General features: G+C 45.4%; 2 protein-coding genes and 1 pseudogene across 4 annotated transcripts; 2 read left to right on the forward strand and 1 right to left on the reverse strand.

Moving 5' to 3' along the window:
- On the forward strand, positions 1-25,318 carry LOC124020623 (glycogen [starch] synthase, muscle-like). Its single transcript, XM_046335859.1, has 16 exons — positions 1-159; positions 6,398-6,516; positions 7,802-7,983; positions 10,179-10,370; positions 13,879-14,064; positions 15,797-15,941; positions 16,199-16,316; positions 18,223-18,343; positions 20,084-20,190; positions 20,317-20,376; positions 21,419-21,611; positions 22,081-22,207; positions 23,165-23,260; positions 23,543-23,706; positions 23,783-23,863; positions 24,910-25,318. The coding sequence occupies exons 2-16, from the start codon at positions 6,399-6,401 to the stop codon at positions 25,135-25,137; spliced, it is 2,118 nt and encodes a 705-aa protein (XP_046191815.1). The 5' UTR covers positions 1-159; position 6,398; the 3' UTR covers positions 25,138-25,318.
- LOC124020640 overlaps positions 1-26,139 on the reverse strand; it is an 82,195-nt pseudogene that overhangs the window by 39,920 nt on the left and 16,136 nt on the right.
- On the forward strand, positions 14,071-15,790 carry LOC124020624. Of its 3 annotated transcripts, none has more exons than XM_046335862.1 (2): positions 14,071-15,030; positions 15,321-15,790. In XM_046335862.1, exons 1-2 carry the CDS (start codon positions 14,376-14,378, stop codon positions 15,551-15,553), a joined length of 888 nt encoding a protein of 295 aa, XP_046191818.1. In that variant the 5' UTR covers positions 14,071-14,375; the 3' UTR covers positions 15,554-15,790. The 3 variants fall into 3 exon arrangements, with proteins under 3 accessions (XP_046191818.1, XP_046191816.1, XP_046191817.1); XM_046335860.1 differs by having other exon boundaries at positions 14,071-15,002; positions 15,089-15,790; XM_046335861.1 differs by having other exon boundaries at positions 14,071-15,002; positions 15,140-15,790.

The following is a 26,139-nucleotide window of genomic DNA, read 5'->3' on the forward strand; positions in this document are numbered from 1 at the left end:
TCAACAAGACATACTGTGCATTAAACCAATGTGGATCTCCAGCATTCGCCTGAGGTTTCCGCCCCCTCTGCTATCTCAAGTTGTTTTGTTGATTGATTGAAACAGATGCTAACGTTGCCGTAGCTTGCTTTACCGAACTTGGTACGACACCGGTTTAGGGTAAGTAACCTTCACCACTTCAGTGGGGTTGATGATAATTCCATGTTTTCTGGAACGTATAGCCTATGAGGACGTGTATTATTGCCGAGGTTAGGAGAGCGTCGTCTGCATCGCGATGTGTTTGCTGTCATAGTCGCACTGTGTTCTGGCTGGGCAAGCAGTCTTTCCTGATACAGTGTGTCGTCGCAATGTAACGGATGACAGTAAACACGTTACATTGTTATCATTATTAGTAACAAAGCGGTGTTTCATATGTCTAAATGATAGTGTGTTGTTCGCTGCTGGAGTGTCTGTGTTGGAGGTGTGACTGAGCGGCACGAGCGAAGAGGCCTCAGACAGTACTAGTAGCCATCAACCTGTTCCCAGGCAGCCCTACAGGCTTCTTTAGGATGTATAATGGACTACATTCATAGTCAGGAAGAGAAAGTAGCCTCAGACAGTACTAGTAGCCATCAACCTGTTCCCAGGCAGTCCTACAGGCTTCTTTAGGATGTATAATGAACTACATTCATAGTCAGGAAGAGAAAGTAGCCTCAGACAGTACTAGTAGCCATCAACCTGTTCCCAGGCAGCCCTACAGGCTTCTTTAGGATGTATAATGGACTACATTCATAGTCAGGAAGAGAAAGTAGCCTCAGACAGTACTAGTAGCCATCAACCTGTTCCCAGGCAGCCCTACAGGCTTCTTTAGGATGTATAATGGACTACATTCATAGTCAGGAAGAGAAAGTAGCCTCAGACAGTACTAGTAGCCATCAACCTGTTCCCAGGCAGCCCTACAGGCTTCTTTAGGATGTATAATGGACTACATTCACAGTCAGGAAGAGAAAGTAGCCTCAGACAGTACTAGTAGCCATCAACCTGTTCCCAGGCAGCCCTACAGGCTTCTTTAGGATGTATGATGGACTACATTCATAGTCAGGAAGAGAAAGTAGGTACTAGTAGCCATCAACCTGTTCCCAGGCAGCCCTACAGGCTTCTTTAGGATGTATAATGGACTACATTCATAGTCAGGAAGAGAAAGTAGCCTCAGACAGTACTAGTAGCCATCAACCTGTTCCAAAGGCAGCCCTACAGGCTTCTTTAGGATGTATAATGGACTACATTCATAGTCAGGAAGAGAAAGTAGCCTCAGACAGTACTAGTAGCCATCAACCTGTTCCCAGGCAGCCCTACAGGCTTCTTTAGGATGTATAATGGACTACATTCATAGTCAGGAAGAGAAAGTAGCCTCAGACAGTACTAGTAGCCATCAACCTGTTCCCAGGCAGCCCTACAGGCTTCTTTAGGATGTATAATGGACTACATTCATAGTCAGGAAGAGAAAGTAGCCTCAGACAGTACTAGTAGCCATCAACCTGTTCCCAGGCAGCCCTACAGGCTTCTTTAGGATGTATAATGGACTACATTCATAGTCAGGAAGAGAAAGTAGCCTCAGACAGTACTAGTAGCCATCAACCTGTTCCCAGGCAGCCCTACAGGCTTCTTTAGGATGTATAATGGACTACATTCACAGTCAGGAAGAGAAAGTAGCCTCAGACAGTACTAGTAGCCATCAACCTGTTCCCAGGCAGCCCTACAGGCTTCTTTAGGATGTATGATGGACTACATTCATAGTCAGGAAGAGAAAGTAGCCTCAGACAGTACTAGTAGCCATCAACCTGTTCCCAGGCAGCCCTACAGGCTTCTTTAGGATGTATAATGGACTACATTCATAGTCAGGAAGAGAAAGTAGCCTCAGACAGTACTAGTAGCCATCAACCTGTTCCAAAGGCAGCCCTACAGGCTTCTTTAGGATGTATAATGGACTACATTCATAGTCAGGAAGAGAAAGTAGCCTCAGACAGTACTAGTAGCCATCAACCTGTTCCAAAGGCAGCCCTACTTGCTTCTTTAGGATGTATAATGGACTTCATTCATAGTCAGGAAGAGAAAGTAGCCTCAGACATGGTCAGTGTGACAGACTATCATGTATGATATATATTACCCGGCCCTGGCTGAGTGGGTCTCATCTGTCTTCTACAGCTCTATCATTGTGTGTGTGTGTGTGTGTGTGTGTGTGTGTGTGTGTGTGTGTGTGTGTGTGTGTGTGTGTGTGTGTGTGTGTGTGTGTGTGTGTAAAAAAGGGGGAGAACATTCTCTCGATCATCACAAGTGTGTTACACTACAGTATTATGACCTGCTCTATATGACATGTCTCTACATTTCCAACAACAGTCTGAAACCATGGGAGTTGGTTTTGCCCGAGCCTCAGCATGCCAACAGTCAACCAGCCTTGGGTTGCTGCAACTAGTGTCGTAAATCACCCTGTAATATTTCATCATGGTGCTGTGTGTCACCAGCATCGTTTGTTGTCCAAGCTATTTCACAAAAGCTGAGGGGTGTGTGTCACATTCAGTATTTTTCTGGCATGACAGGATTGTCTGGTCAGAACATGTCACTAAAATAGTGTAGTAACTTCCTGGTCCTACTCAGAGCCCCCCTGCACCTCTCCCATCCTCTCCCTACCCCCCACCTCTTCTACCTTACCCCTCTCTTCCTCGTCCTCTCCCTCCCTCCACCTCTTCTACCATACCCCCCTCTTCCTCCCTCCACCTCTTCTACCTTACCCCTCTCTTCCTCTCCCTCCCTCCACCTCTTCTACCTTCCCTCTCTTCCTCTTCCTCTCCCTCCCTCCACCTCTTCTACCTTCCCTCTCTTCCTCGTCCTCTCCCTCCCTCCACCTCTTCTACCTTCCCTCTCTTCCTCGTCCTCTCCCTCCCTTCACCTCTTCTACCTTCCCCTTCTCTTCCTCATCCTCTCCCTCCCTTCACCTCTTCTACCTTCCCCCTCTTGTCTTCCACTACTTTACATTACAGTTGATGACTGTACTTCCACAAATATTTCACTCTCTCTCACACACACACACAGATCACAGTCACGCACTCACACACGCACCACACAAATCACATTCTCTCTCTCTCTCTCTTCTCTCTCTCACACACACACAGATCACACTCACGCACTCACACACACACCACACAAATCACATTCTCTCTCTCTCAAACCCATATGCACACACACGAAACACTGCATACTGTGTCTCTCATTCTCACACACACTCCTAGAACCCCATAAGACACAGAGGAGCTAGTTGGAACAGCCTCTTCTCATTGGCCTTTTAAAGACTGAAGGTGTGTTCCAGTCTGGCAGTTCTTTGGGCTGTGAAGGAGATTGCCAAACACTCAGCTGCTCTCCAACCGATATCCTGGTCTCAACAAATCTTATTTGAACATAAACCAACTCTCCCATTCTGACGTCATAGGGAGATCCAGACTAAATTACCATTGAGGGGTGCAGAGGAAAGACCGGGGGGGTGGGGGGACTCAGGGGGGTCAATCAAAGTAGCAGACTAAATTACCATTTGGGTGGAGGCAGAGGAAAGACTACTTCTGACAGATAGCAGCAGACTAAATTCCCATTGAGGGGTGGAGTCCCAGAGGAAAGACTGTCGTACTGGGGGGTGACCATAGGGGAGCAGAAGACTAAATTACCATTGAGGGGTTGGAGGCAGAGGAACAACTGTCGGGGGGTGACCATAGGGAGAGCAGCAGACTAAATTCCATTGAGGGGGGTGGAGGCAGAGGAAAGACTGTCGGGGGGGGGGTGACCATAGGGAGAGCAGCAGACTAAATTACCATTGAGGGGGTGGAGGCAGAGTAAAGACTGTAGGGGGGGGGGGGGGAGGGGGGACCATAGGGAGAGCAGCAGACTAAATTACCATTGAGGGGGTGGAGGCAGAGGAAAGACTGTTGGGGGGGACCTTAGGGTGAGCAGCAGACTAAATTACCATTCGGGGGGACCATAGGGAGAGCAGCAGACTAAATTACCATTCGGGGGGGGGGACCAAGTGAAATAAAATATAAATAATCATTTTTGACTGACGTATTTTTAGACCACGACGTCCCAGTTCTCTCTAAGCTGAGTGTACTGAGGTAGTTGTAACCATCCACTCTCTCAATGGTCTTAGCAATCTGGGCGCCAGGTAGCCTAGTGGTTAGAGACGTGTGGCCTAGTGGTTAGAGACGTGTGGCCTAGTGGTTAGAGACGTGTGGCCTAGTGGTTAGAGACGTGTGGCCTAGTGGTTGGAGACGTGTGGCCTAGTGGTTGGAGACGTGTGGCCTAGTGGTTAGAGACGTGTGGCCTAGTGGTTGGAGACGTGTGGCCTAGTGGTTGGAGACGTTGTGGCCTAGTGGTTGGAGACGTGTGGCCTAGTGGTTGGAGACGTGTGGCCTAGTGGTTGGAGACGTGTGGCCTAGTGGTTGGAGACGTGTGGCCTAGTGGTTGGAGACGTGTGGCCTAGTGGTTGGAGACGTGTGGCCTAGTGGTTGGAGACGTGTGGCCTAGTGGTTGGAGACGTGTGGCCTAGTGGTTGGAGACGTGTGGCCTAGTGGTTGGAGACGTGTGGCCTAGTGGTTGGAGACGTGTGGCCTAGTGGTTGGAGACGTGTGGCCTAGTGGTTGGAGACGTGTGGCCTAGTGGTTGGAGACGTGTGGCCTAGTGGTGACGTGTGGAGTGGTTGGAGACGTGTGGCCTAGTGGTTGGAGACGTGTGGCCTAGTGGTTGGAGACGTGTGGCCTAGTGGTTGGAGACGTGTGGCCTAGTGGTTGGAGACGTGTGGCCTAGTGGTTGGAGACGTGTGGCCTAGTGGTTGGAGACGTGTGGCCTAGTGGTTGGAGACGTGTGGCCTAGTGGTTGGAGACGTGTGGCCTAGTGGTTGGAGACGTGTGGCCTAGTGGTTGGAGACGTGTGGCCTAGTGGTTGGAGACGTGTGGCCTAGTGGTTGGAGACGTGTGGCCTAGTGGTTGGAGACGTGTGGCCTAGTGGTTGGAGACGTGTGGCCTAGTGGTTGGAGACGTGTGGCCTAGTGGTTGGAGACGTGTGGCCTAGTGGTTGGAGACGTGTGGCCTAGTGGTTGGAGACGTGTGGCCTAGTGGTTGGAGACGTGTGGCCTAGTGGTCGGAGACGTGTGGCCTAGTGGTCGGAGACGTGTGGCCTAGTGGTCGGAGACGTGTGGCCTAGTGGTCGGAGACGTGTGGCCTAGTGGTCGGAGACGTGTGGCCTAGTGGTCGGAGACGTGTGGCCTAGTGGTCGGAGACGTGTGGCCTAGTGGTCGGAGACGTGTGGCCTAGTGGTCGGAGACGTGTGGCCTAGTGGTCGGAGACGTGTGGCCTAGTGGTCGGAGACGTGTGGCCTAGTGGTCGGAAGGTTGCAAAATCGAATCCCCGAGCTGACAAGGTAAAAATCTGTCGTTCTGCACCTGAACAGGCAGTTAACCCACTGTTCCCAGGCCGTCATTGAAAATAAGAATTTGTTCTTAACTGACTTGCCTAGTTAAATGAAGGTAAAATAAAAATCCCAGACCTATGCTGGAACATTGTTCACATTGTGGGAGGCAACCCATCTGCCTAGGGAGACCACTCCCAGGGTCTGGTTGTTTATGGGTGGTTGTTTGGGGGTAAAGAACATGGTGATGACTCATGATGTCTTTTTACATCTAGAAAGTTCCTCATGTACCACTGACCAAATACTGTGGTATATGGGCCTACAGCATCATTGATGTCATTTGATCAAGTTTTCAGATTTGGATACAGTACTGTGTACACACACACACACACACACACACACACACACACACACACACACACACACACACACACACACACACACACACACACACACAGTCTTAGATGACCTGGGTTGTGAGTTGAGTCCGTCATGTCAGACAGTGTTTTCATGTTAACTCTTCCTTTCCATTTTGGGGCAGCAAACATTGACATTTCCTTCTGCATCTTTCTCTCATCACTGCATTATACTCTTTGTCATAGGAGACAATGTAAACAAGCTGTGTATAGCTTCTTTTTTTTGGACCTTTATTTAACTAGGCAAGTCAGTTAAGAACAAATTCTTATTTTCAATGACTGCCTAGGATCAGTGGGTTAACTGCCTGTTCAGAACGACAGATTTGTACCTTGTCAGCTCGGGGGTTTGAACTTGCAACCTTCCGGTTACTAGTCCAACGCTCTAACCACGAGGCTATGATGCTTTAAAATAGTGTATATTCAACCAGCAGATATTAAAGGCTGTCCGACAGCGGTACGCTAATGATAAGAATAAGAAATTACTTTATTGTTCATTTACAAAAAACAATGTGTGTGTCTCATGACATGTCTAAACCATGTGTGTTGTTCTTTCCCAGCATGCCTCTGGCTCGCAGCCTGTCCATCACCTCCCTGTCGGGGTTGGAGGAGTGGGATGAGGAGTTTGACTTGGAGGACGCTGTCCTCTTCGAGATCGCATGGGAGGTGGCCAACAAAGGTATCACTGTGTGTAATGACAGTATATTAGTAATAACTCTTGGTTCTGTGTGTAACGACAGTATATTAGTAATAACTCTTGGTTCTGTGTGTAATAATAACTCCTGGTTCTGTGTGTAATGGCAGTATATTAGTAATAACTCTTGGTTCTGTGTGTAACGACAGTATATTAGTAATAACTCTTGGTTCTGTGTGTAATAATAACTCCTGGTTCTGTGTGTAATGGCAGTATATTAGTAATAACTCTTGGTTCTGTGTGTAACGACAGTATATTAGTAATAACTCTTGGTTCTGTGTGTAATAATAACTCCTGGTTCTGTGTGTAATGGCAGTATATTAGTAATAACTCTTGGTTCTGTGTGTAACGACAGTATATTAGTAATAACTCTTGGTTCTGTGTGTAATAATAACTCCTGGTTCTGTGTGTAATGGCAGTATATTTGTAATAACTCTTGGTTCTGTGTGTAATGATAACTCTTGGTTCTGTGTGTAATAATAACTCCTGGTTCTGTGTGTAATGGCAGTATATTAGTAATAACTCTTGGTTCTGTGTGTAACGACAGTATATTAGTAATAACTCTTGGTTCTGTGTGTAATAATAACTCTGGGTTCTGTGTGTAACGACAGTATATTAGTAATAACTCTTGGTTCTGTGTGTAATAATAACTCTTGGTTCTGTGTGTAATGACAGTATATTAGTAATAACTCTTGGTTCTGTGTGTAACGACAGTATATTAGTAATAACTCTTGGTTCTGTGTGTAATAATAACTCCTGGTTCTGTGTGTAACGACAGTATATTAGTAATAACTCTTGGTTCTGTGTGTAACGACAGTATATTAGTAATAACTCTTGGTTCTGTGTGTAACGACAGTATATTAGTAATAACTCCTGGTTCTGTGTGTAACGACAGTATATTAGTAATAACTCTTGGTTCTGTGTGTAACGACAGTATATTAGTAATAACTCTTGGTTCTGTGTGTAATGACAGTATATTAGTAATAACTCTTGGTTCTGTGTGTAACGACAGTATATTAGTAATAACTCTTGGTTCTGTGTGTAATAATAACTCCTGGTTCTGTGTGTAATGACAGTATATTAGTAATAACTCTTGGTTCTGTGTGTAACGACAGTATATTAGTAATAACTCCTGGTTCTGTGTGTAATGACAGTATATTAGTAATAACTCTTGGTTCTGTGTGTAACGACAGTATATTAGTAATAACTCTTGGTTCTGTCTGTAACGACAGTATATTAGTAATAACTCTTGGTCCGTGCCTCTGTGCAGTTGGTGGGATTTACACAGTGATCCAGACCAAAGCCCGTCTGACGGCAGAGGAATGGGGAGAAAACTACTTCCTGGTTGGTCCGTACGTGGAGAGTAACGTCCGTACCCAGGTGGAGCTGATTGAGCCCACCAACCCTGCCCTTAAGAGAGCCATAGACAAGATGAATTCCAGTGGATGTAAGGTACAGAGACCCACACAGAGACCCACACAGAGACCCACACAGAGACCCACACAGAGACCCACACAGAGACCCACACAGAGACCCACACAGAGACCCACACAGAGACCCACACAGAGACCCACACAGAGACCCACACAGAGACCCACACAGAGACCCACACAGAGACCCACACAGAGACCCACACAGAGACCCACACAGAGACCCACACAGAGACCCACACAGAGACCCACACAGAGACCCACACAGAGACCCACACAGAGACCCACACCAGTTTGCTGGCACTGTTAAAGTACTTAAAGGGGAAATCTGCAGTTGCTTCATCCATTTTTGATTCTTTAAGAATATAACTTATTTAAATGCCTCATGAGCTTAGTTTAACTGTCGTAACCCACCACAACTCAAAATATAAGCTTGATTTACTCCAATGTTTGTAAACATAAACAAACACCATTTAAATCAAACATGGTTTAAACTATCAGTGTGATATCGTGGATGGTCAGTCCTTGCGTCTATAGCTCTACCTGAGTTTGAGAGTGGTTACATTTCCCCAGCCGCACCCCTCAGCTTTTTACCAAACTGCAGATTGTCGCTTTAAATGAGCTACATGTAACATTAGCACCAAATGCAACAAAGGAGCATAAATCCATGAGACTAAAATGTGCTTTTTAGAACCCAGTGTGAAGTTACTAATTAGAATTCGTACCTCAACTAGCCTGTGTGTGCAGCTTCCTGAATTACCACTGGTTCTCGATCGTGACGTTGACAACAACAGGAAAAAACATTAGCAATACATAACTTATTCACGTCCTTCAATTGAAGTGTTTTGGGGATTATGGATGAGGTTAAAAGCAGTATTATTCCATTTTAGGCATTTCTAAGCAGTGTCCTTCAGTTTTTAAAAAGGTTTGATCAGTTACTTCATGACGTCAGCCTTGCCTCAGAAGCCCCTGTGCACCCAAGACCCCACCGAACACTGGTCCATGGCATTGGCCTTTCCCCAGGACACACACACACACAGTCTTGTTTAACTAACCTCGTCAGCCTTGCCTCAGAAGCCCCTGTGCACCCCAAGACCCCACCGAACACTGGTCCATGGCATTGGCCTTTCCCCAGGACACACACACACACAGTCTTGTTTAACTAACCTTGTGGGGACACACGTCTGTTCCACTCAAAATCATATTTTCCCTTACCCTAGATCCTAACACTAAACTAAATTCTAACCCGAGCACTAATTCTAACCTTAACCCTAAACCGCCTAGAAATAGTATTTGACCTTGTGGGGCCTAACAAAATGTCCCCAGTTGGTCAAAAATACATTTGTTTACTTCTGGTCCCCACAAGTATAGTTGAACACGTCCACACACACACACACACACACACACACATACACTCACACACATACACACTCACACTCACACTCACACACACACACAGTGTCCCTCCTTCTCTCTATTTATTTCACTCTATCCTTCACTCTGTCCCTGTCGTTCTAATCTCTGGTATTTCTGTTAAAAGGTTAAAGGCTGTATCAGTGTCACACACACTGCTGTCTATTTCTGGTAGGCAGTCTGTAGCGTGTGTGTAGTGTGCATGTGTAGTTCATATGTGTAAGTGTGTGTGCCATACTGAGTCACTCCTTGGCATTCCAGGTGTGCATTGTCATAGCAGTGCAGTGCACCATGGGAAAGCCCTGTGTAGTGAGGTCAGATCATTTGATTGGAAGAGAGCGATACTGTGCTCTAATCATTCTCACTTCAGGACTGGAAGTTGTGGAACATATGTGTAAATCATTGTGTAAGCTCCCAGTTCTTTATGGTATAAACAACAGGAAATGGTCTTTTAATTCTCTGTACTGGGCCACGACAAATAAACATATACATGTCAAACACTCTATGTCCAGACTGTGACCACATTGACAATATGCTAGTTGTGTTGCGACCCTGTGGCTAACAGCACCTGCCTGGCTAGCAAGCTACTTTAAAAACACTGACCCCAGTCTCTTTCTCACCCTTTCTCTCTCTCTCTCTCTCTCTCTCTCTCTCTCTCTCTCTCTCTCTCTCTCTCCCCCTCACCCCCTCTCTCTCACCCCCTCTCTCTGTCTCTCTCTCCCCCTCTCTCTGTCTCTCTGTCTCTCTCTCCCCCTCTCTGTCTCTCTCCCCCCTCTCTCCTCCCCCTATCTCTCTTCATCCCAGGTGTACTTTGGTCGTTGGCTGATTGAGGGCAGTCCATACGTGGTGCTGATAGATGTGGCGTTCACTGCCTGGAACCTGGATAAGTGGAAAAAAGAGTTGTGGGACAACTTCTCTATCGGGGTGCCCTGGTTCGACCGCGAGGCCAACGACGCCGTCCTCTTTGGCTTCTTGACCGCCTGGTTACTGGGAGAGGTGGGTTGCTGTCAGGGATAATGGGTTACTAGGAGAGGTGGGTTGCTGTCAGGGATAATGGGTTACTAGGAGAGGTGGGTTGCTGTCAGGGATAATGGGTTACTAGGAGAGGTGGGTTGCTGTCAGTGAGGATCAGGGATAATGGGTTACTGGGAGAGATGGGTTGCTGTCAGGGATAATGGGTTACTGGGAGAGATGGGTTGCTGTCAGGGATAATGAGTTACTGGGAGAGGTGGGTTGCTGCCAGGGATAATGGGTTACTGGGAGAGTTGGGTTGCTGTCAGGGATAATGGGTTACTGGGAGAGATGGGTTGCTGTCAGGGATAATGGGTTACTGGGAGAGTTGGGTTGCTGTCAGGGATAATGGGTTACTGGGAGAGATGGGTTGCTGTCAGGGATAATGGGTTACTGGGAGAGTTGGGTTGCTGTCAGGGATAATGGGTTACTGGGAGAGATGGTTTGCTGTCAGGGATAATGGGTTACTGGGAGTGGTGGGTTGCTGTCAGGGATAATGGGTTACTGGGAGAGGTGGGTTGCTGTTAGGGATAATGGGTTACTGGGAGAGGTGGGTTGCTGTCAGGGATAATGGGTTACTGGGAGAGGTGGGTTGCTGTCAGGGAGGGTCAGGGATAATGGGTTACTGGGAGAGGTGGGTTGCTGCCAAGGATAATGGGTTACTAGGAGAGGTGGGTTGCTGTCAGGGAGGATCAGGGATAATGGGTTACTGGGAGAGGTGGGTTGCTGTCAGGGATAATGGGTTACTGGGAGAGGTGGGTTGCTGCCAGGGAGGGTCAGGGATAATGGGTTACTGGGAGAGGTGGGTTGCTGCCAGGGATAATGGGTTACTGGGAGAGGTGGGTTGCTGTCAGGGATAATGGGTTACTGGGAGAGGTGGGTTTCTGTCAGGGATAATGGGTTACTGGGAGAGGTGGGTTGCTGTCAGGGATAATGGGTTACTAGGAGAGGTGGGTTGCTGCCAGGGAGGGTCAGGGATAATGGGTTACTGGGAGAGGTGGGTTGCTGTCAGGGAGGGTCAGGGATAATGGGTTGAATGGGGATAAAGGGGCGTGGCCTACACACTGCTCACTGTTATCACAGGGAAGTAGGTGGTTCTAGCCCAGTGGTCACCAACCTTTTCTGAGTCAAGATCACTTTCGCAGTCAAAAAGCAAGCTGAGATCTACTGCTCAGATTTATGTTTTACATTAACCTCACACAAATAGTTTTGTAGGAATGAGGTTTGGGCAGTAGGCCTTATACATTATCACAGGATACTGGCTATATGATTGGCCTGCCAATATTGTTAATCAGACCATATTATACTTCAAAACTCGAGCTTTGATAACAAAATAGATCAGTTGGTTTAGCAGTTGTGAGTCACTGTGGAGCATGAATTTAAATAATTGTCTTATTTCACTGGACTGATGGTACCTGCAGCTGATGGTCAACGAGGTGAAATCACCACGTCAGTGATCTTCAGGTCGAAAAGTTGGAGCTCTAGAAAGATGCCCGAGTTTCCGACTTGGAATTCTGAGTTAGATGACCGTTGTAAAGATTTTTCCCAACCACCTCTCATGATCCCTGCTTTCTCCTTCCTTTCCTCCGGTGAGACTGACCAGAGAGAGAGGGGACACCATCTTCCACCTGATGGTGAAACTCGGTCGCATCGCATCTGCCTCATAAACAAATTCATGATGTTCCTATGACCAGAGAAAGTGAAGTATTCCTTAATATTAAAATGGACAGGACGAGCCGCTAATAATAATAAAAGGCAGGGCTGTTGATACTTGGTTACTCGTTCATTACAGCTGCAGCCCGAGCAGAAGTACGGAGATGTGCGTTTTCTAATAGTGACAGAGCTGAATAGAAACTTAAACACTCATAAAAACAGCAGCTCTTTGCTGTATTCGTTGAGAGTCTCGGTTGTCATGGTTTTAAGTGATTAAATCTTACGTAGACTAGTAGCCTATTAAACTTGGCGCTGGCCAGGGTCATGGAAGCTCTGTAGCCACGGTGATTTAAGCTTTCCGATTGGGCAGCGCAGTAGGTGCACTCGATTTAGTCACCGGGTATGCAGAGTTTGTTTCATGGGAACACTTTGCTTACCCGGTGCGCAGGACTTTTGAATCAAGTGCACCTACCAGCAACAGCTCAACACGATCTAAAAAAGGAGCGCAATACTTTATCGTTCGTTGGTTTTTCTACAGAAGTATTTCATTGACTAGGAATGTTTTGAAGATTGCCATCGACCGGTTGGCGATCACTGTTCTAGCCAGATTAATAATGGCTTGTGTCAGTTCAAGGTTGCAATTCATTAGTAACAGTATTCCGTATAAGGTTCCGTATCAACCCCACATTGTCTTCCTACAGCATGCTGGCCCATTATACTAACCCCACATTGTCTTCCTCCAGTATGCTGGCCCATTATATTAACCCCACATTGTCTTCCTCCAGTATGCTGGCCCATTATATTAACCCCACATTGTCTTCCTCCAGTATGCTGGCCCATTATATTAACCCCACATTGTCTTCATTGTCTCCAGTATGCTGGCCCATTATATTAACCCCACATTGTCTTCCTCCAGTATGCTGGACCATTATATTAACCCCACATTGTCTTCCTCCAGTATGCTGGACCATTATATTAACCCCACATTGTCTTCCTCCAGTATGCTGGCCCATTATATTAACCCCACATTGTCTTCCTCCAGTATGCTGGCCCATTATATTAACCCCACATTGTCTTCCTCCAGTATGCTGGCCCATTATATTAACCCCACATTGTCTTCCTCCAGTATGCTGGCCCATTATATTAACCCCACATTGTCTTCCTCCAGTATGCTGGCCCATTATATTAACCCCACATTGTCTTCCTCCAGTATGCTGGACCATTATATTAACCCCACATTGTCTTCCTCCAGTATGCTGGCCCATTATATTAACCCCACATTGTCTTCCTCCAGTATGCTGGACCATTATATTAACCCCACATTGTCTTCCTCCAGTATGCTGGACCATTATATTAACCCCACATTGTCTTCCTCCAGTATGCTGGACCATTATATTAACCCCACATTGTCTTCCTCCAGTATGCTGGACCATTATATTAACCCCACATTGTCTTCCTCCAGTATGCTGGACCATTATATTAACCCCACATTGTCTTCCTCCAGTATGCTGGCCCATTATATTAACCCCACATTGTCTTCCTCCAGTATGCTGGACCATTATATTAACCCCACATTGTCTTCCTCCAGTATGCTGGCCCATTATATTAACCCTACATTGTCTTCCTCCAGTATGCTGGACCATTATATTAACCCCACATTGTCTTCCTCCAGTATGCTGGCCCATTATATTAACCCCACATTGTCTTCCTCCAGTATGCTGGACCATTATATTAACCCCACATTGTCTTCCTCCAGAATGCTGGCCCATTATATTAACCCCACATTGTCTTCTTCCAGTATGCTGGCCCATTATATTAACCCCACATTGTCTTCCTCCAGTATGCAGCACAGTGTGAGGAGCCTCCCCATATCCTGGCCCATTTCCATGAGTGGCTGGCAGGCCTGGGCCTGGCGCTATGTAGACAAAGACAGTTGCCCGTGGCAACCATCTTCACCACCCACGCCACCCTGCTGGGACGCTACCTGTGTGCCGGCAGCGTGGACTTCTACAACAACCTCGCCGATGTGAGTGTATCTGTGTGGGTGTGTTTGTGTGTACACATGTGGTGATGTCATGATCTGTGGTGTGTGTTGGTCAGGGTTGGGATGTCATGTTTACGTTGTTCTGATTGCTCTGTCTTTGTGCATCTTCACCATCATTCACAGGTAACTGACCTCACAGTAAGTGTTGTGGGTCATTCTAGGTTGTTTGTAGGTCAGTTGTATCACCCTAGCTAGTATCTTTTCCCATGATCCTAAATCAATCCCTTACCCCTAGTCCCCTACTTAGTATTCACTAGTGTAGATCTGAAAGGGAACTGTTACCAGATGATACCATGCTGATGCTTCTAGAGTTGGTGGAGAACTGTTACCAGACTGATACCAATCTGATGCTTCTAGAGTTAGTGGAGAACTGTTACCAGACTGATGATACCAAGCTGATGCTTCTAGAGTTAGTGGAGAACTGTTACCAGACTGATGATACCAAGCTGATGCTTCTAGAGTTAGTGGAGAACTGTTACCAGACTGATGATACCAAGCTGATGCTTCTAGAGTTAGTGGAGAACTGTTACCAGACTGATGATACCAAGCTGATGCTTCTAGAGTTAGTGGAGAACTGTTACCAGACTGATGATACCAAGCTGATGCTTCTAGAGTTAGTGGAGAACTGTTACCAGACTGATGATACCAAGCTGATGCTTCTAGAGTTAGTGGAGAACTGTTACCAGACTGATGATACCAAGCTGATGCTTCTAGAGTTAGTGGAGAACTGTTACCAGACTGATGATACCAAGCTGATGCTTCTAGAGTTAGTGGAGAACTGTTACCAGACTGATGATACCAATCTGATGCTTCTAGAGTTAGTGGAGAACTGTTACCAGACTGATGATACCAATCTGATGCTTCTAGAGTTAGTGGAGAACTGTTACCAGACTGATGATACCAAGCTGATGCTTCTAGAGTTAGTGGAGAACTGTTACCAGACTGATGATACCAATCTGATGCTTCTAGAGTTAGTGGAGAACTGATGCTTCTGATGCTTCTAGAGTTAGTGGAGAACTGTTACCAGACTGATGATACCAATCTGATGCTTCTAGAGTTAGTGGAGAACTGTTACCAGACTGATGATACCAATCTGATGCTTCTAGAGTTAGTGGAGAACTGTTACCAGACTGATGATACCAATCTAATGCTTCTAGAGTTAGTGGAGAACTGTTACCAGACTGAAGATACCAAGCTGATGCTTCTAGAGTTAGTGGAGAACTGTTACCAGACTGAAGATACCAAGCTGATGCTTCTAGAGTTAGTGGAGAACTGTTACCAGACTGATGATACCAATCTGATGCTTCTAGAGTTAGTGGAGAACTGTTACCAGACTGATGATAACAATGTGATCCTTCCACAGTTATGCAAGTGTGTGGAAGGTGGGGCGGGCAGGACCTTAGCATTTTTAGCATGTTGGTTTTTAGCATCTAGTCTGTCCTGTTGCATCGACCCTGGGTTGCTCCACTAAAACAGTGAAACACTTATTTGATGTGCTATTTACTTGACCCACAACTGCTGAATGTTGTGGGTCAGTGTCTCCCAGCCTCTTCACCACAGTCACTACTCTAGATCAGATAGGCTTTGTTTTATGATCAAAAATAATTGAGAATACTTTTTTTTTTCATGTTATTTATTCAATAAACTTTACCTCATAGTAGGTAATAGCTTGGTGAGTGGAATTGAGGATTTGGAATTGTCCTCTCTGTCTCAGTTCAACGTGGATAAGGAGGCGGGGGATAGACAGATCTACCATCGGTATTGTCTGGAGAGGACAGCGGCACGCTGCGCTCATGTCTTCACCACCGTCTCTCAGATCACAGCCGTTGAGGCAGAGCACCTGCTCAAGAGGAAACCAGGTGTGTGTGTGTGTGTGTGCGCATGTCTGTCACAGGAATTCCTCTCAAGTCTCTCTGTTTTTTAACCTTTTAACCTCTTTGTTTGTTCTTAGTTGACTGTCTGGCTAACCTCTCCTGTTATCTCTACCTCTCCTCTCTCCTGTTATCTCTACCTCTCCTCTCTCCTGTTATCTCTACCTTTCCTCTCTTTTGTTCTCTCTCCCTTTCCTGTTCTCTCTCTCTCTCCCTCTCTCTCCTTCTCCCCCACCACCCCACAGACATAATCACCCCTAACGGGCTGAACGTGAAGAAGTTCTCTGCCATGCATGAGTTCCAGAACCTGCACGCCCAGAGCAAGAACCGTATCCAGGAGTTCATCAGAGGTCACTTCTATGGGTCAGTGGGGTCACCACCCAAACACAAATATACTATATATACATACTGCTGACTCAATGGGCACAGATGTCATTTCGATGTCTATTTTTGATTGTCATTATGTTGAGTTGTCAACTAATGTGAATTCAATGTGATTTCAACAAAACATGATCACCATCACATTGGATTTAGGTTCAAAGTTGGGTGGAAAAAGAAAAAAAAATTCCCTCATGTTTATTTTTTTTGTTGATTCAACATGATCACATTTGTTTTGTTTAAATGATGTGGAAACAATGTTAATTTAACCAGTTTTTGCCCAGTGATGGGAGTGTTACCTATCATATTAATAGACAACCATAGAAACAGGCTGTTGCTTGAACCTTATTGACACTATCATTTTCAGGGTTTGATACTGTGGCCAAAACAGTGCAACACATGTTTTGGTCGCAAGGGTGCAAGTTGCATATCTTTTTATATCATGATTTATTCAAACAGTAATGTGCAATTGACCAAAAATAAATAAAGTTTCTGAAGAGGCAACATCGTCACGTTAAAGCCCCTGTCTGTGTGTGTCAGGACTTGACATACAGGGGAGGTTTAGAACCCCTCCATCTGTGGCCCTCTGGCCAGTGGAAAACATATTTTAATAATGCTATTTTTAATCTAGGCTATATATAAAAATTGAATTGATTCCCAAAGCTTTTCGTTCGTTATGTCGGTTATTTATCACTCGCGCTGCACACGGCCTATAGATGATCTGATGCGCAGAAAGAACGCGCAGCTCTGAAACAGCTGGTTGTTGTGTTGAGGAAAGCAGTAGGAAAGATGTTACAAGTTATATCTAGCAGTAAATGCTAAGGCCAGAATGGGTATGCAACCCAGGTAAAACGTTCTTGTTTGAATATTGGCGATGCACAAAATCGGTCATCATGGAATAGCCTACCTTGAAAATCGGTCATCATGGAATAGCCTACCTTGAAAATCGGTCATCATGGAATAGCCTACCTTGAAAATCGGTCATCATGGAATAGCCTACCTTGAAAATCGGTCATCATGGAATAGCCTACCTTGAAAATCGGTCATCATGGAATAGCCTACCTTGAAAATCGGACATCATGGAATAGCCTACAGACGCTCTTATCAGAGGCTTGAAAATCGGACATCATGGAATAGCCTACCTTGAAAATCGGTCATCATGGAATAGCCTACCTTGAAAATCGGTCATCATGGAATAGCCTACCTTGAAAATCGGTCATCATGGAATAGCCTACCTTGAAAATCAGTCATCATGGAATAGCCTACCTTGAAAATCAGTCATCATGGAATAGCCTACCTTGAAAATCAGTCATCATGGAATAGCCTACCTTGAAAATCAGTCATCATGGAATAGCCTACCTTGAAAATCAGTCATCATGGAATAGCCTACCTTGAAAATCAGTCATCATGGAATAGCCTACCTTGAAAATCAGACATTTCTTCTGGACTATTTGGTTGTTGATGTCATTGGTTATGGGAGCCGATTTACAACTTCTACTGCTCCAATAGAATTATTACGTGATTTAATTGCCAAAATATAGTTTGTGGTATTTTTCTTTAGTTTGCTAAGATTCTCAATCTCGTTATCTAATTCTACAAACCCCTTCATTTTAATGCTTTAAATCTTGATTCTGGAGAACACATGAACAAATTAATGATGTGGTTGGATGTGGGTTGGGGTCCGTTCCATTTCAATTCAGGAAATGACCTGAATTCCAATATCAATTCTCATAGAGAAGCATTGAGGACAAATGGAATGTCGGTTTACTTTTGGAATTGACTGAATTGAAATGAAATTGACCCCAACCCTGGTCTGGACATGTGGTCAGGTGATGTCAGGATTGCATCATTGGGTCTCATCTTGAATGGTTGTTGTTGTCCCACCCGCCAGGCACCTGGACTTCAACCTGGACAAGTGTCTGTTCCTGTTCATCGCTGGGAGGTATGAGTTCAGCAACAAAGGAGCTGATATCTTCTTGGAGGCTTTGGCCAGACTCAACTATCTACTGAGAGTAAGCTGTGTGTATGTGCGTGTGTCTGGCACTGTGTGTGTGTGTCTGGCACTGTGTGTGTGTGTCTGGCACTGTGTGTGTGTGTCTGGCACTGTGTGTGTGTGTCTGGCACTGTGTGTGTGTGTCTGGCACTGTGTGCGTGTGTCTGGCACTGTGTGCGTGTGTCTGGCACTGTGTGCGTGTGTCTGGCACTGTGTGCGTGTGTCTGGCACTGTGTGCGTGTGTACGTACACGTGTATCAGAAAATGTGTGTGCATTCGGAAAGTATTCAGACCCCTCAACCTTTTCCACATTTTGTTAGGTTACTGCCTTGTTGGAAAAAAATCTATCTACACACAATACCCCATAATGACATCACAATACCCCATAATGACATCACAATACCCCATAATGACAAAGCAAAAACAGGTTTTTAGACATTTTTGCAAATGTATTACAACAACAACAAAATATTATCTCAAATTGACACAAGTCTTCAGACCCTTTACTCAGTACTTTTATGAAGCACCTTTTGCAGCGATTACAGCCTAGAATCTTCTTGGGTGTGACGCTACAAGCTTGGCACACTTGTATTTGGGGAGTTTCTCCCATTCTTCTCTGGAGATCCTCTCAAACTCTTGTCAGGTTGGATGGGGAGCGTTGCTGCACAGCTATTTTCAGGTCTCTCCAGAGACGTTCGATTGGGTTCAAGTCCGGGCTCTGCCTGGGCCACTCAAGGACATTCCGAGACTTGTCCCGACGCCACTCCTGCGTTGTCTTGGCTGTGTGTTTAGGGTCGTTGTCCTGTTGGAAGTTTAATCTTTGTCCCAGTCTGACGTCCTGAGTGCTCTGGAGCAGGTTTTCATCAAGGATCTCTCTTTACTTTGCTCCATTCATCTTTCCCTCGTTCCTGACTAGTTTCCCAGTCTCTGCCCCTGATAAACATAATAATAATATATGCCATTTAGCAGACGCTTTTATCCAAAGCGACTTACAGTCATGTGTGCATACATTCTACGTATGAGTGGTCCCGGGGATCGAACCCACTACCCTGGCGTTACAAGCGCCATGCTCTACCAACTGAGCTACAGAAGGACCACAACATCCCCACAGCAGGATGCTGCCACCACCATGCTTCACTGTAGGGATGGTGGCAGGTTTCCTCCAGACGTGACACTTCGCATTCAGGCCAAAGAGTTCAATCTTGGTTTCATCAGACCAGAGAATCCTGTCTCAGAGCTCTACAAACAATTCCTTTGACCTCATGGCTTGGTTTTTGCTCTGACATGCACTGTAAACTGTGGGTCCTTCTATAGACGGGTGTGTGCCTTTCCAAATCAGGTCCAATCAATTGAATTTACCACATGTGGACTTCAAGTTGAAGAAACATCTCAAGGATGATCAATAGAAACAGGATGCACCTGAGCTCAATTTTGAGTCTCATAGAAAAGGGTCTGAATACTTATGTAAATAAGGTATTTCTGTTTAATCTCAAAGTATTTTTTAAATATTTTTTTTTATAGATTTGCAAACATTTCTAAAAACCTGTTTTTCACTTTGTCATTGGGTTATTGTGTTAAAAAAAATCAATTTTAGAATAAGGCTGTAATGTAAAAAGTCAAGGGATCTGAATACTTTCTGAATGCACTGTGTGTCTGTGTGAATGTACATATCCATTGTCTACCTGTCTGTCGGTTAGTTAGATGTATTCAAGAATCTTGCAGGTATTTACTCCCTCCCTGCCTCCTCTCTCTCCCCCAGGTCAACCACAGCGATGTGACTGTCGTTGCGTTCTTCATCATGCCTGCGCGGACCAACAACTTCAACGTGGAGACGCTGAAAGGCCAAGCAGTCAGGAAGCAGCTCTGGTAATGACAACACCACCACGGCTGTTTCCTGCCACAGAGGGAGACACTTGCATGTGAGAAAATAATAAAACGTATGTATTTCTAGTGACTAATAACTTTACTTTGTTTTTGACATCCTCATGGCAGGGATACCGCTCAAACAGTGAAGGAACGCTTCGGAAAGAAACTCTATGAATCACTGCTGGTGTAAGTGGACCTCTATGAATCCCCATTTGTGCTGTTGAACTACCAGTACAACAACTGTATGAACCCATATGAATCACTGTCTTGTAAACTCATTTGAATCACTGTCCTGTAAACCCATATGAATCACTGTCCTGTAAACCCATATGAATCACTGCCCTGTAAACCCATCAAATGTATTTATATAGCCCTTCTTACATCAGCTGATATCTCAAAGTGCTGTACAGAAACCCAGCCTAAAACCCCAAATAGCAAGCAATGCAGGTGTAGAAGCACATTGGCTAGGAAAACCTCCCTAGAAAGGCAGGAACCAAGGAAGAAACCTAGAGAGGAACCAGGCTGAGGGGTGGCCAGTCCTCTTCTGGCTGTGCCGGGTGGAGATTATAACAGAACATGGGCAAGATGTTCAAATGTTCATAAATGACCAGCATGGTCAAATAATAATCACAGTAGTTGTCGAGGGTGCAGCAAGTCAGCACCTCAGGAGTAAATGTCAGTTGGCTTTTCATAGCCGATCATTGAGAGTATCTCTACTGCTCCTGCTGTCTCTGGAGAGTTGAACAGGTCAGGGTTCTATAGCCGTAGGCAGAACAGTTGAAACTGGAGCAGCAGCATGCCCAGGTGGACTGGGGACAGCAGGGAGTGAATCACTGTCCTGTAAACACATATGAATCACTGTCCTGTAAACACATATGAATCACTGTCCTGTAAACACATATGAATCACTGTCCTGTAAACACATATGAATCACTGTCCTGTAAACCCATATGAATCACTGTCCTGTAAACACATATGAATCACTGTCCTGTAAACCCATATGAATCACTGTCCTGTAAACACGTATGAATCACTGTCCTGTAAACCATTATTACTGGAAGAGAGCTTATAGACGACAGTTTGTATGAGTTACTTTGTTAGTTAATGAGAAGGGAAGCCCACAAACATTTGATTCACGCTTATGTGTCTGCCTCTTGGCCTTCATCAGAGCTTTTGTGCTGGTTTGTATTTTACAAACTTAGTAAAATCTACCTTTGTGCTGGATTAGTGGGCAGTTGCCGGACGTGTCCAAAATGCTGAGTAAGGACGACTTCACCATGATGAAACGTGCCATCTTTGCCACCCAGAGGCAGTGCCAGCCTCCCATCTGTACCCACAACATGCTGGAGGACAGCAACGACCCCATCCTCTCTTGCATTCGCCGCATCGGCTTGTTCAACAGCTCTGCCGACCGCGTCAAGGTAGATTGATTGATTTAAGTAATTAGATAATTAAAAGTATTAGGCAGCTCCAGCCGGAGGCTATGTAACGTTGTCTATGTCAACAATCCTCCAGGATAAAAACACGAAGGCCAGAGGCTCATTGCCATTGTCCTTATTTGCTAGTGAGATGTGGGCTATACTGACACTTTACAAATACATAACCGTCACACTGCTCTGCTCTGGTCCCTCCTGTCACACAAATGTCATTCCTATAACACTATCCTGCTACTGATGCACAGGCCAGTCTGGGCTAGAAACCATTACTCAGCCCGCTGCGGAGCTGGGGGTCAAATGGGTCCAACTGCTTCAAAATAATTCCTCTCTTCTTCTGCACTGATTGGAAGACTTGTAAAACTGGTGTAAATAATATGGTGGAAGTGCATCTCTTTCATCTGGTCAACTCTGTCCTCATCCCCTGCTTCATTTGTGTTTCCCATCATCCTTTTAGGTGATCTTCCACCCAGAGTTCCTGTCCTCCACCTCTCCCCTCCTGCCGATGGATTATGAAGAGTTTGTAAGAGGCTGCCATCTTGGAGTGTTCCCCTCTTACTATGAACCATGGGGATATACACCAGGTAGACTCTTATAGATACTATGAACCACCAGGTAGACTCTTATAGATACTATGAACCACCAGGTAGACTCTTATAGATACTATGAACCACCAGGTAGACTCTTATAGATACTATGAACCACCAGGTAGACTCTTATAGATACTATGAACCACCAGGTAGACTCTTATAGATACTATGAACCACCAGGTAGACTCTTATAGATACTATGAACCACCATGTAGACTCTTATAGACACTATGAACCACCAGGTAGACTCTTATAGATACTATGAACCACCAGGTAGACTCTTATAGATACTATGAACCACCAGGTAGACTCTTATAGATACTATGAACCACCAGGTAGACTCTTATAGACACTATGAACCACCAGGTAGACTCTTATAGACACTATGAACCACCAGATAGACACTATGAACCACCAGATAGACACTATGAACCACCAGATAGATACTATGAACCACCAGGTAGACTCTTATAGATACTATGAACCACCAGGTAGACTCTTATAGATACTATGAACCACCAGGTAGACTCTTATAGATACTATGAACCACCAGGTAGACTCTTATAGATACTATGAACCACCAGGTAGACTCTTATAGATACTATGAACCACCAGGTAGACTCTTATAGATACTATGAACCACCAGGTAGACTCTTATAGATACTATGAACCACCAGGTAGACTCTTATAGATACTATGAACCACCAGGTAGACTCTTATAGACACTATGAACCACCAGGTAGACTCTTATAGACACTATGAACCACCAGGTAGACTCTTATAGACACTATGAACCACCAGGTAGACTCTTATAGATACTATGAACCACCAGGTAGACTCTTATAGATACTATGAACCACCAGGTAGACTCTTACAGATAATATGTTGTCTTGTACATTGTCTGTATGGCATATACACGTATATTTATTTCAATCTCTCTCTCTCTCTCAGCTGAGTGTACAGTCATGGGGATCCCCTCAATCTCCACCAACCTCTCTGGGTTTGGCTGCTTCATGGAGGAACACATAGCTGATCCCTCAGCATACGGTGTGTTCAGAATGTGTCCAAGTCAAGGTTGTTAAGTGTCTTCCAAGGGGCTGATTAAACATTCTGCATTTAGAGAAGTAATGGTCCCAGTATAATATGTTGTTTAGATGAGCCTTTTATCCAAAGAGACAGTCATTCATGTTACGTTGTACGTATGGGGGGGTTCCAGTGGGAATTGAACCCACATCTGCTGCAGTTACCTTTACCTTTGGCATTACAAACGCTGCTCTCTACCAACTGATCTCCAGTAGATTTGACTAATGCTGTTGTCCTCTACCTCAGGAATCTACATCCTTGATCGACGGTACAGAGGGGTTGATGAGTCATGTAACCAGCTCACGTCGTACCTGTTCCAGTTCTGTCAGCAGAGCCGGCGCGCCAGGATCATCCAGCGGAACCGAACCGAGCGCCTGAGTGACCTTCTGGACTGGAGATACCTGGGCAGGGTGAGAACTTTCACCTTTACCAAGAGAAGAAATGTCAACCGTTCTACTAATAACTATCATCTCTCCTCTCTCTCAGTATTACATATCAGCTCGTCACATGGCCCTGGCTAAAGCCTTCCCAGATACCTACTTCTACCAACCTCATGACTCTGACACTGTAAGTCTGTCTGTCTGTCTGGAGAGGAGATGCTGTTTCCTCCTTTTGGGTAACAATTGGGTACTTTTAATAATTCTACACCGTTGGAAACCACCTAGTACCTAATGGTGCCCGGGGGAGATAGGTAAAGCATTTGTTCTTTATTCACTCAGTAGGAATCTGCTGCAGTGTACCTTTGTAGTTGGACTGTTCTTGTTTTATAACAGGGGTGTCTTGTCAATTACCTGGAGAGCTGAGGGTTATAACAGAGTGTTTACTCAATTACCTGGAGGGCTGAGGGTTATAACAGGGGTGTTTACTCAATTACCCGTAGGGCTGAGGGTTATAACAGGGGTGTTTACTCAATTACCTGGAGGGCTGAGGGTTATAACAGGGGTGTTTACTCAATTACCCGGAGGGCTGAGGGTTATAACAGGGGTGTTATAAGGGTTATAACAGGGGTGTTTACTCAATTACCCGGAGGGCTGAGGGTTATAACAGGGATGTTTACTCAATTACCTGGAGGGCTGAGGGTTATAACAGGGGTGTTTACTCAATTACCCGGAGGGCTGAGGGTTATAACAGGGGTGTTTACTCAATTACCTGGAAGGCTGAGTGTCTGCAAGTTTTCCTTCCTCCCTTGTACTTTATCAATTAAGGTCATATTAATTAACCACTCCCCTCACCTGGTTGTCTCTGTCCTCATTGGATACAATTTGAAAGGAACTAACAAAAGAAAGCAGACACGACCCTGACGGGATTGAGTTGACACCCCTGGTTTATTTCACATGTGAAATAAGATATAAATCTGGATTAGTAAATCTTATGAGAAAGTGTCAGATTCAACATACTGCTATGCTACTCTGGCTGTGTTTAGACAGGCAGCCCAATTCTGATCTTTTTTAACTAATTGGTATTTTGGCCAATCAGATCTGAAATGCATCTGACGTGATTGGTCAAAAGATCAATTGGTGAATGACACATCAGAATGTGTCTGCCTGTCTAAACACAGCCATGGTGTGTTGTCTGTGTCTTACCCTCTAAAACCCACCAACCTTTCTTTTCAGGCCCAAGGTTTCCGTTACCCTAGACCAGCCTCTGTGCCCCCATCTCCGTCTCTGTCGCGCCACTCCTCCCCCCGCCAAAGCGAGGCAGAAGAAGATGATGACCGCTATGATGAAGATGCAGAGGCAGAGAAAGACCGCTTGAACATCCGCCAGCCCTTGACCCTGCCTAGTAAAAAGGGTCCCGCCTTGCCTTACACCCTGCCAGGTGCCAATGGAGAGAAGAACTGACTGTCTCACACACAAAACATACACAAACTGACATATGCTGATACTCACTACACACACGTTACAAACACGGCACTCTTATCTTGACCGTCTCCACTTCCATAATATAGATCTGACAACTCCTGAAGAGATGGGCTCTTTACAGTATGTTATTCATCCAGCAGCCGGAACGTCTTCCAAACCTACATGCAGCTCCGCCTCTGTGGGCATCTGTACTGACATGGAGGAGGAGAGGGAAAGGATGTCTAGCTGGGTGATGTTTCCTTCAGTTAAAGAGCCCAGTTTGAGATAACAAAGTGGGGTAACTTGGAGTATATAGGATGGTTACCTCTGGTCATTAATCTAGGTTACCTCTGGTCATTAATCTAGGTTACCTCTGGTCATTAATCTAGGTTACCTCTGGTCATTAATCTAGGTTACCTCTGGTCCACAGGAGGCTGCTGGGAGGATCAGCTGGAATTAATGGCTGAAACCATGTGTTTGATACCATTCCAGATATTCTGCTCCAGCCATTACCACGAGGTCCTCCCCTCTGGTGCCACCAACCTCCTGTGCTCTGGTCCTTAATCTAGGAATTTATGAAATCCTTGCCAGTGTTGACTAACATGAGTTGTAACTGAGACTAAGAGAACCATATAACCAGTGGTATCATCAGGATAAAGAAACCAGGGCTAATTCGTCTTACTAACAAGGACAAAGGCATTGGCCCACTGTGTCATAGTCACACAACCAACCCAACAGCAGCAATTTTCCTGTTCAGACACTGAAGCAGTAACAGCAACCTGTTTAAACAGCAGCAGCACTTTTCCTGTCACACTGTAGCAGTAACAGCAACCCAACCAGCAGCAGCACTTCCCTGGGCTAGGAAACCAATAAGCAACACATTTAGAGCTGGGCCCATAGAGTTAGACTAGATAGATGTACTGCATATAGCCCGTTTTCTGCATGGACATTGCCATTGAGGGCCTCTAACACAGATACTAAGATGAGTCCTCTTTCTAACTC

Source organism: Oncorhynchus gorbuscha, unplaced genomic scaffold (assembly GCF_021184085.1).
Source record: "Oncorhynchus gorbuscha isolate QuinsamMale2020 ecotype Even-year unplaced genomic scaffold, OgorEven_v1.0 Un_scaffold_867, whole genome shotgun sequence".
In the NCBI taxonomy this organism is placed as follows: Eukaryota; Metazoa; Chordata; class Actinopteri; order Salmoniformes; family Salmonidae; genus Oncorhynchus; species Oncorhynchus gorbuscha.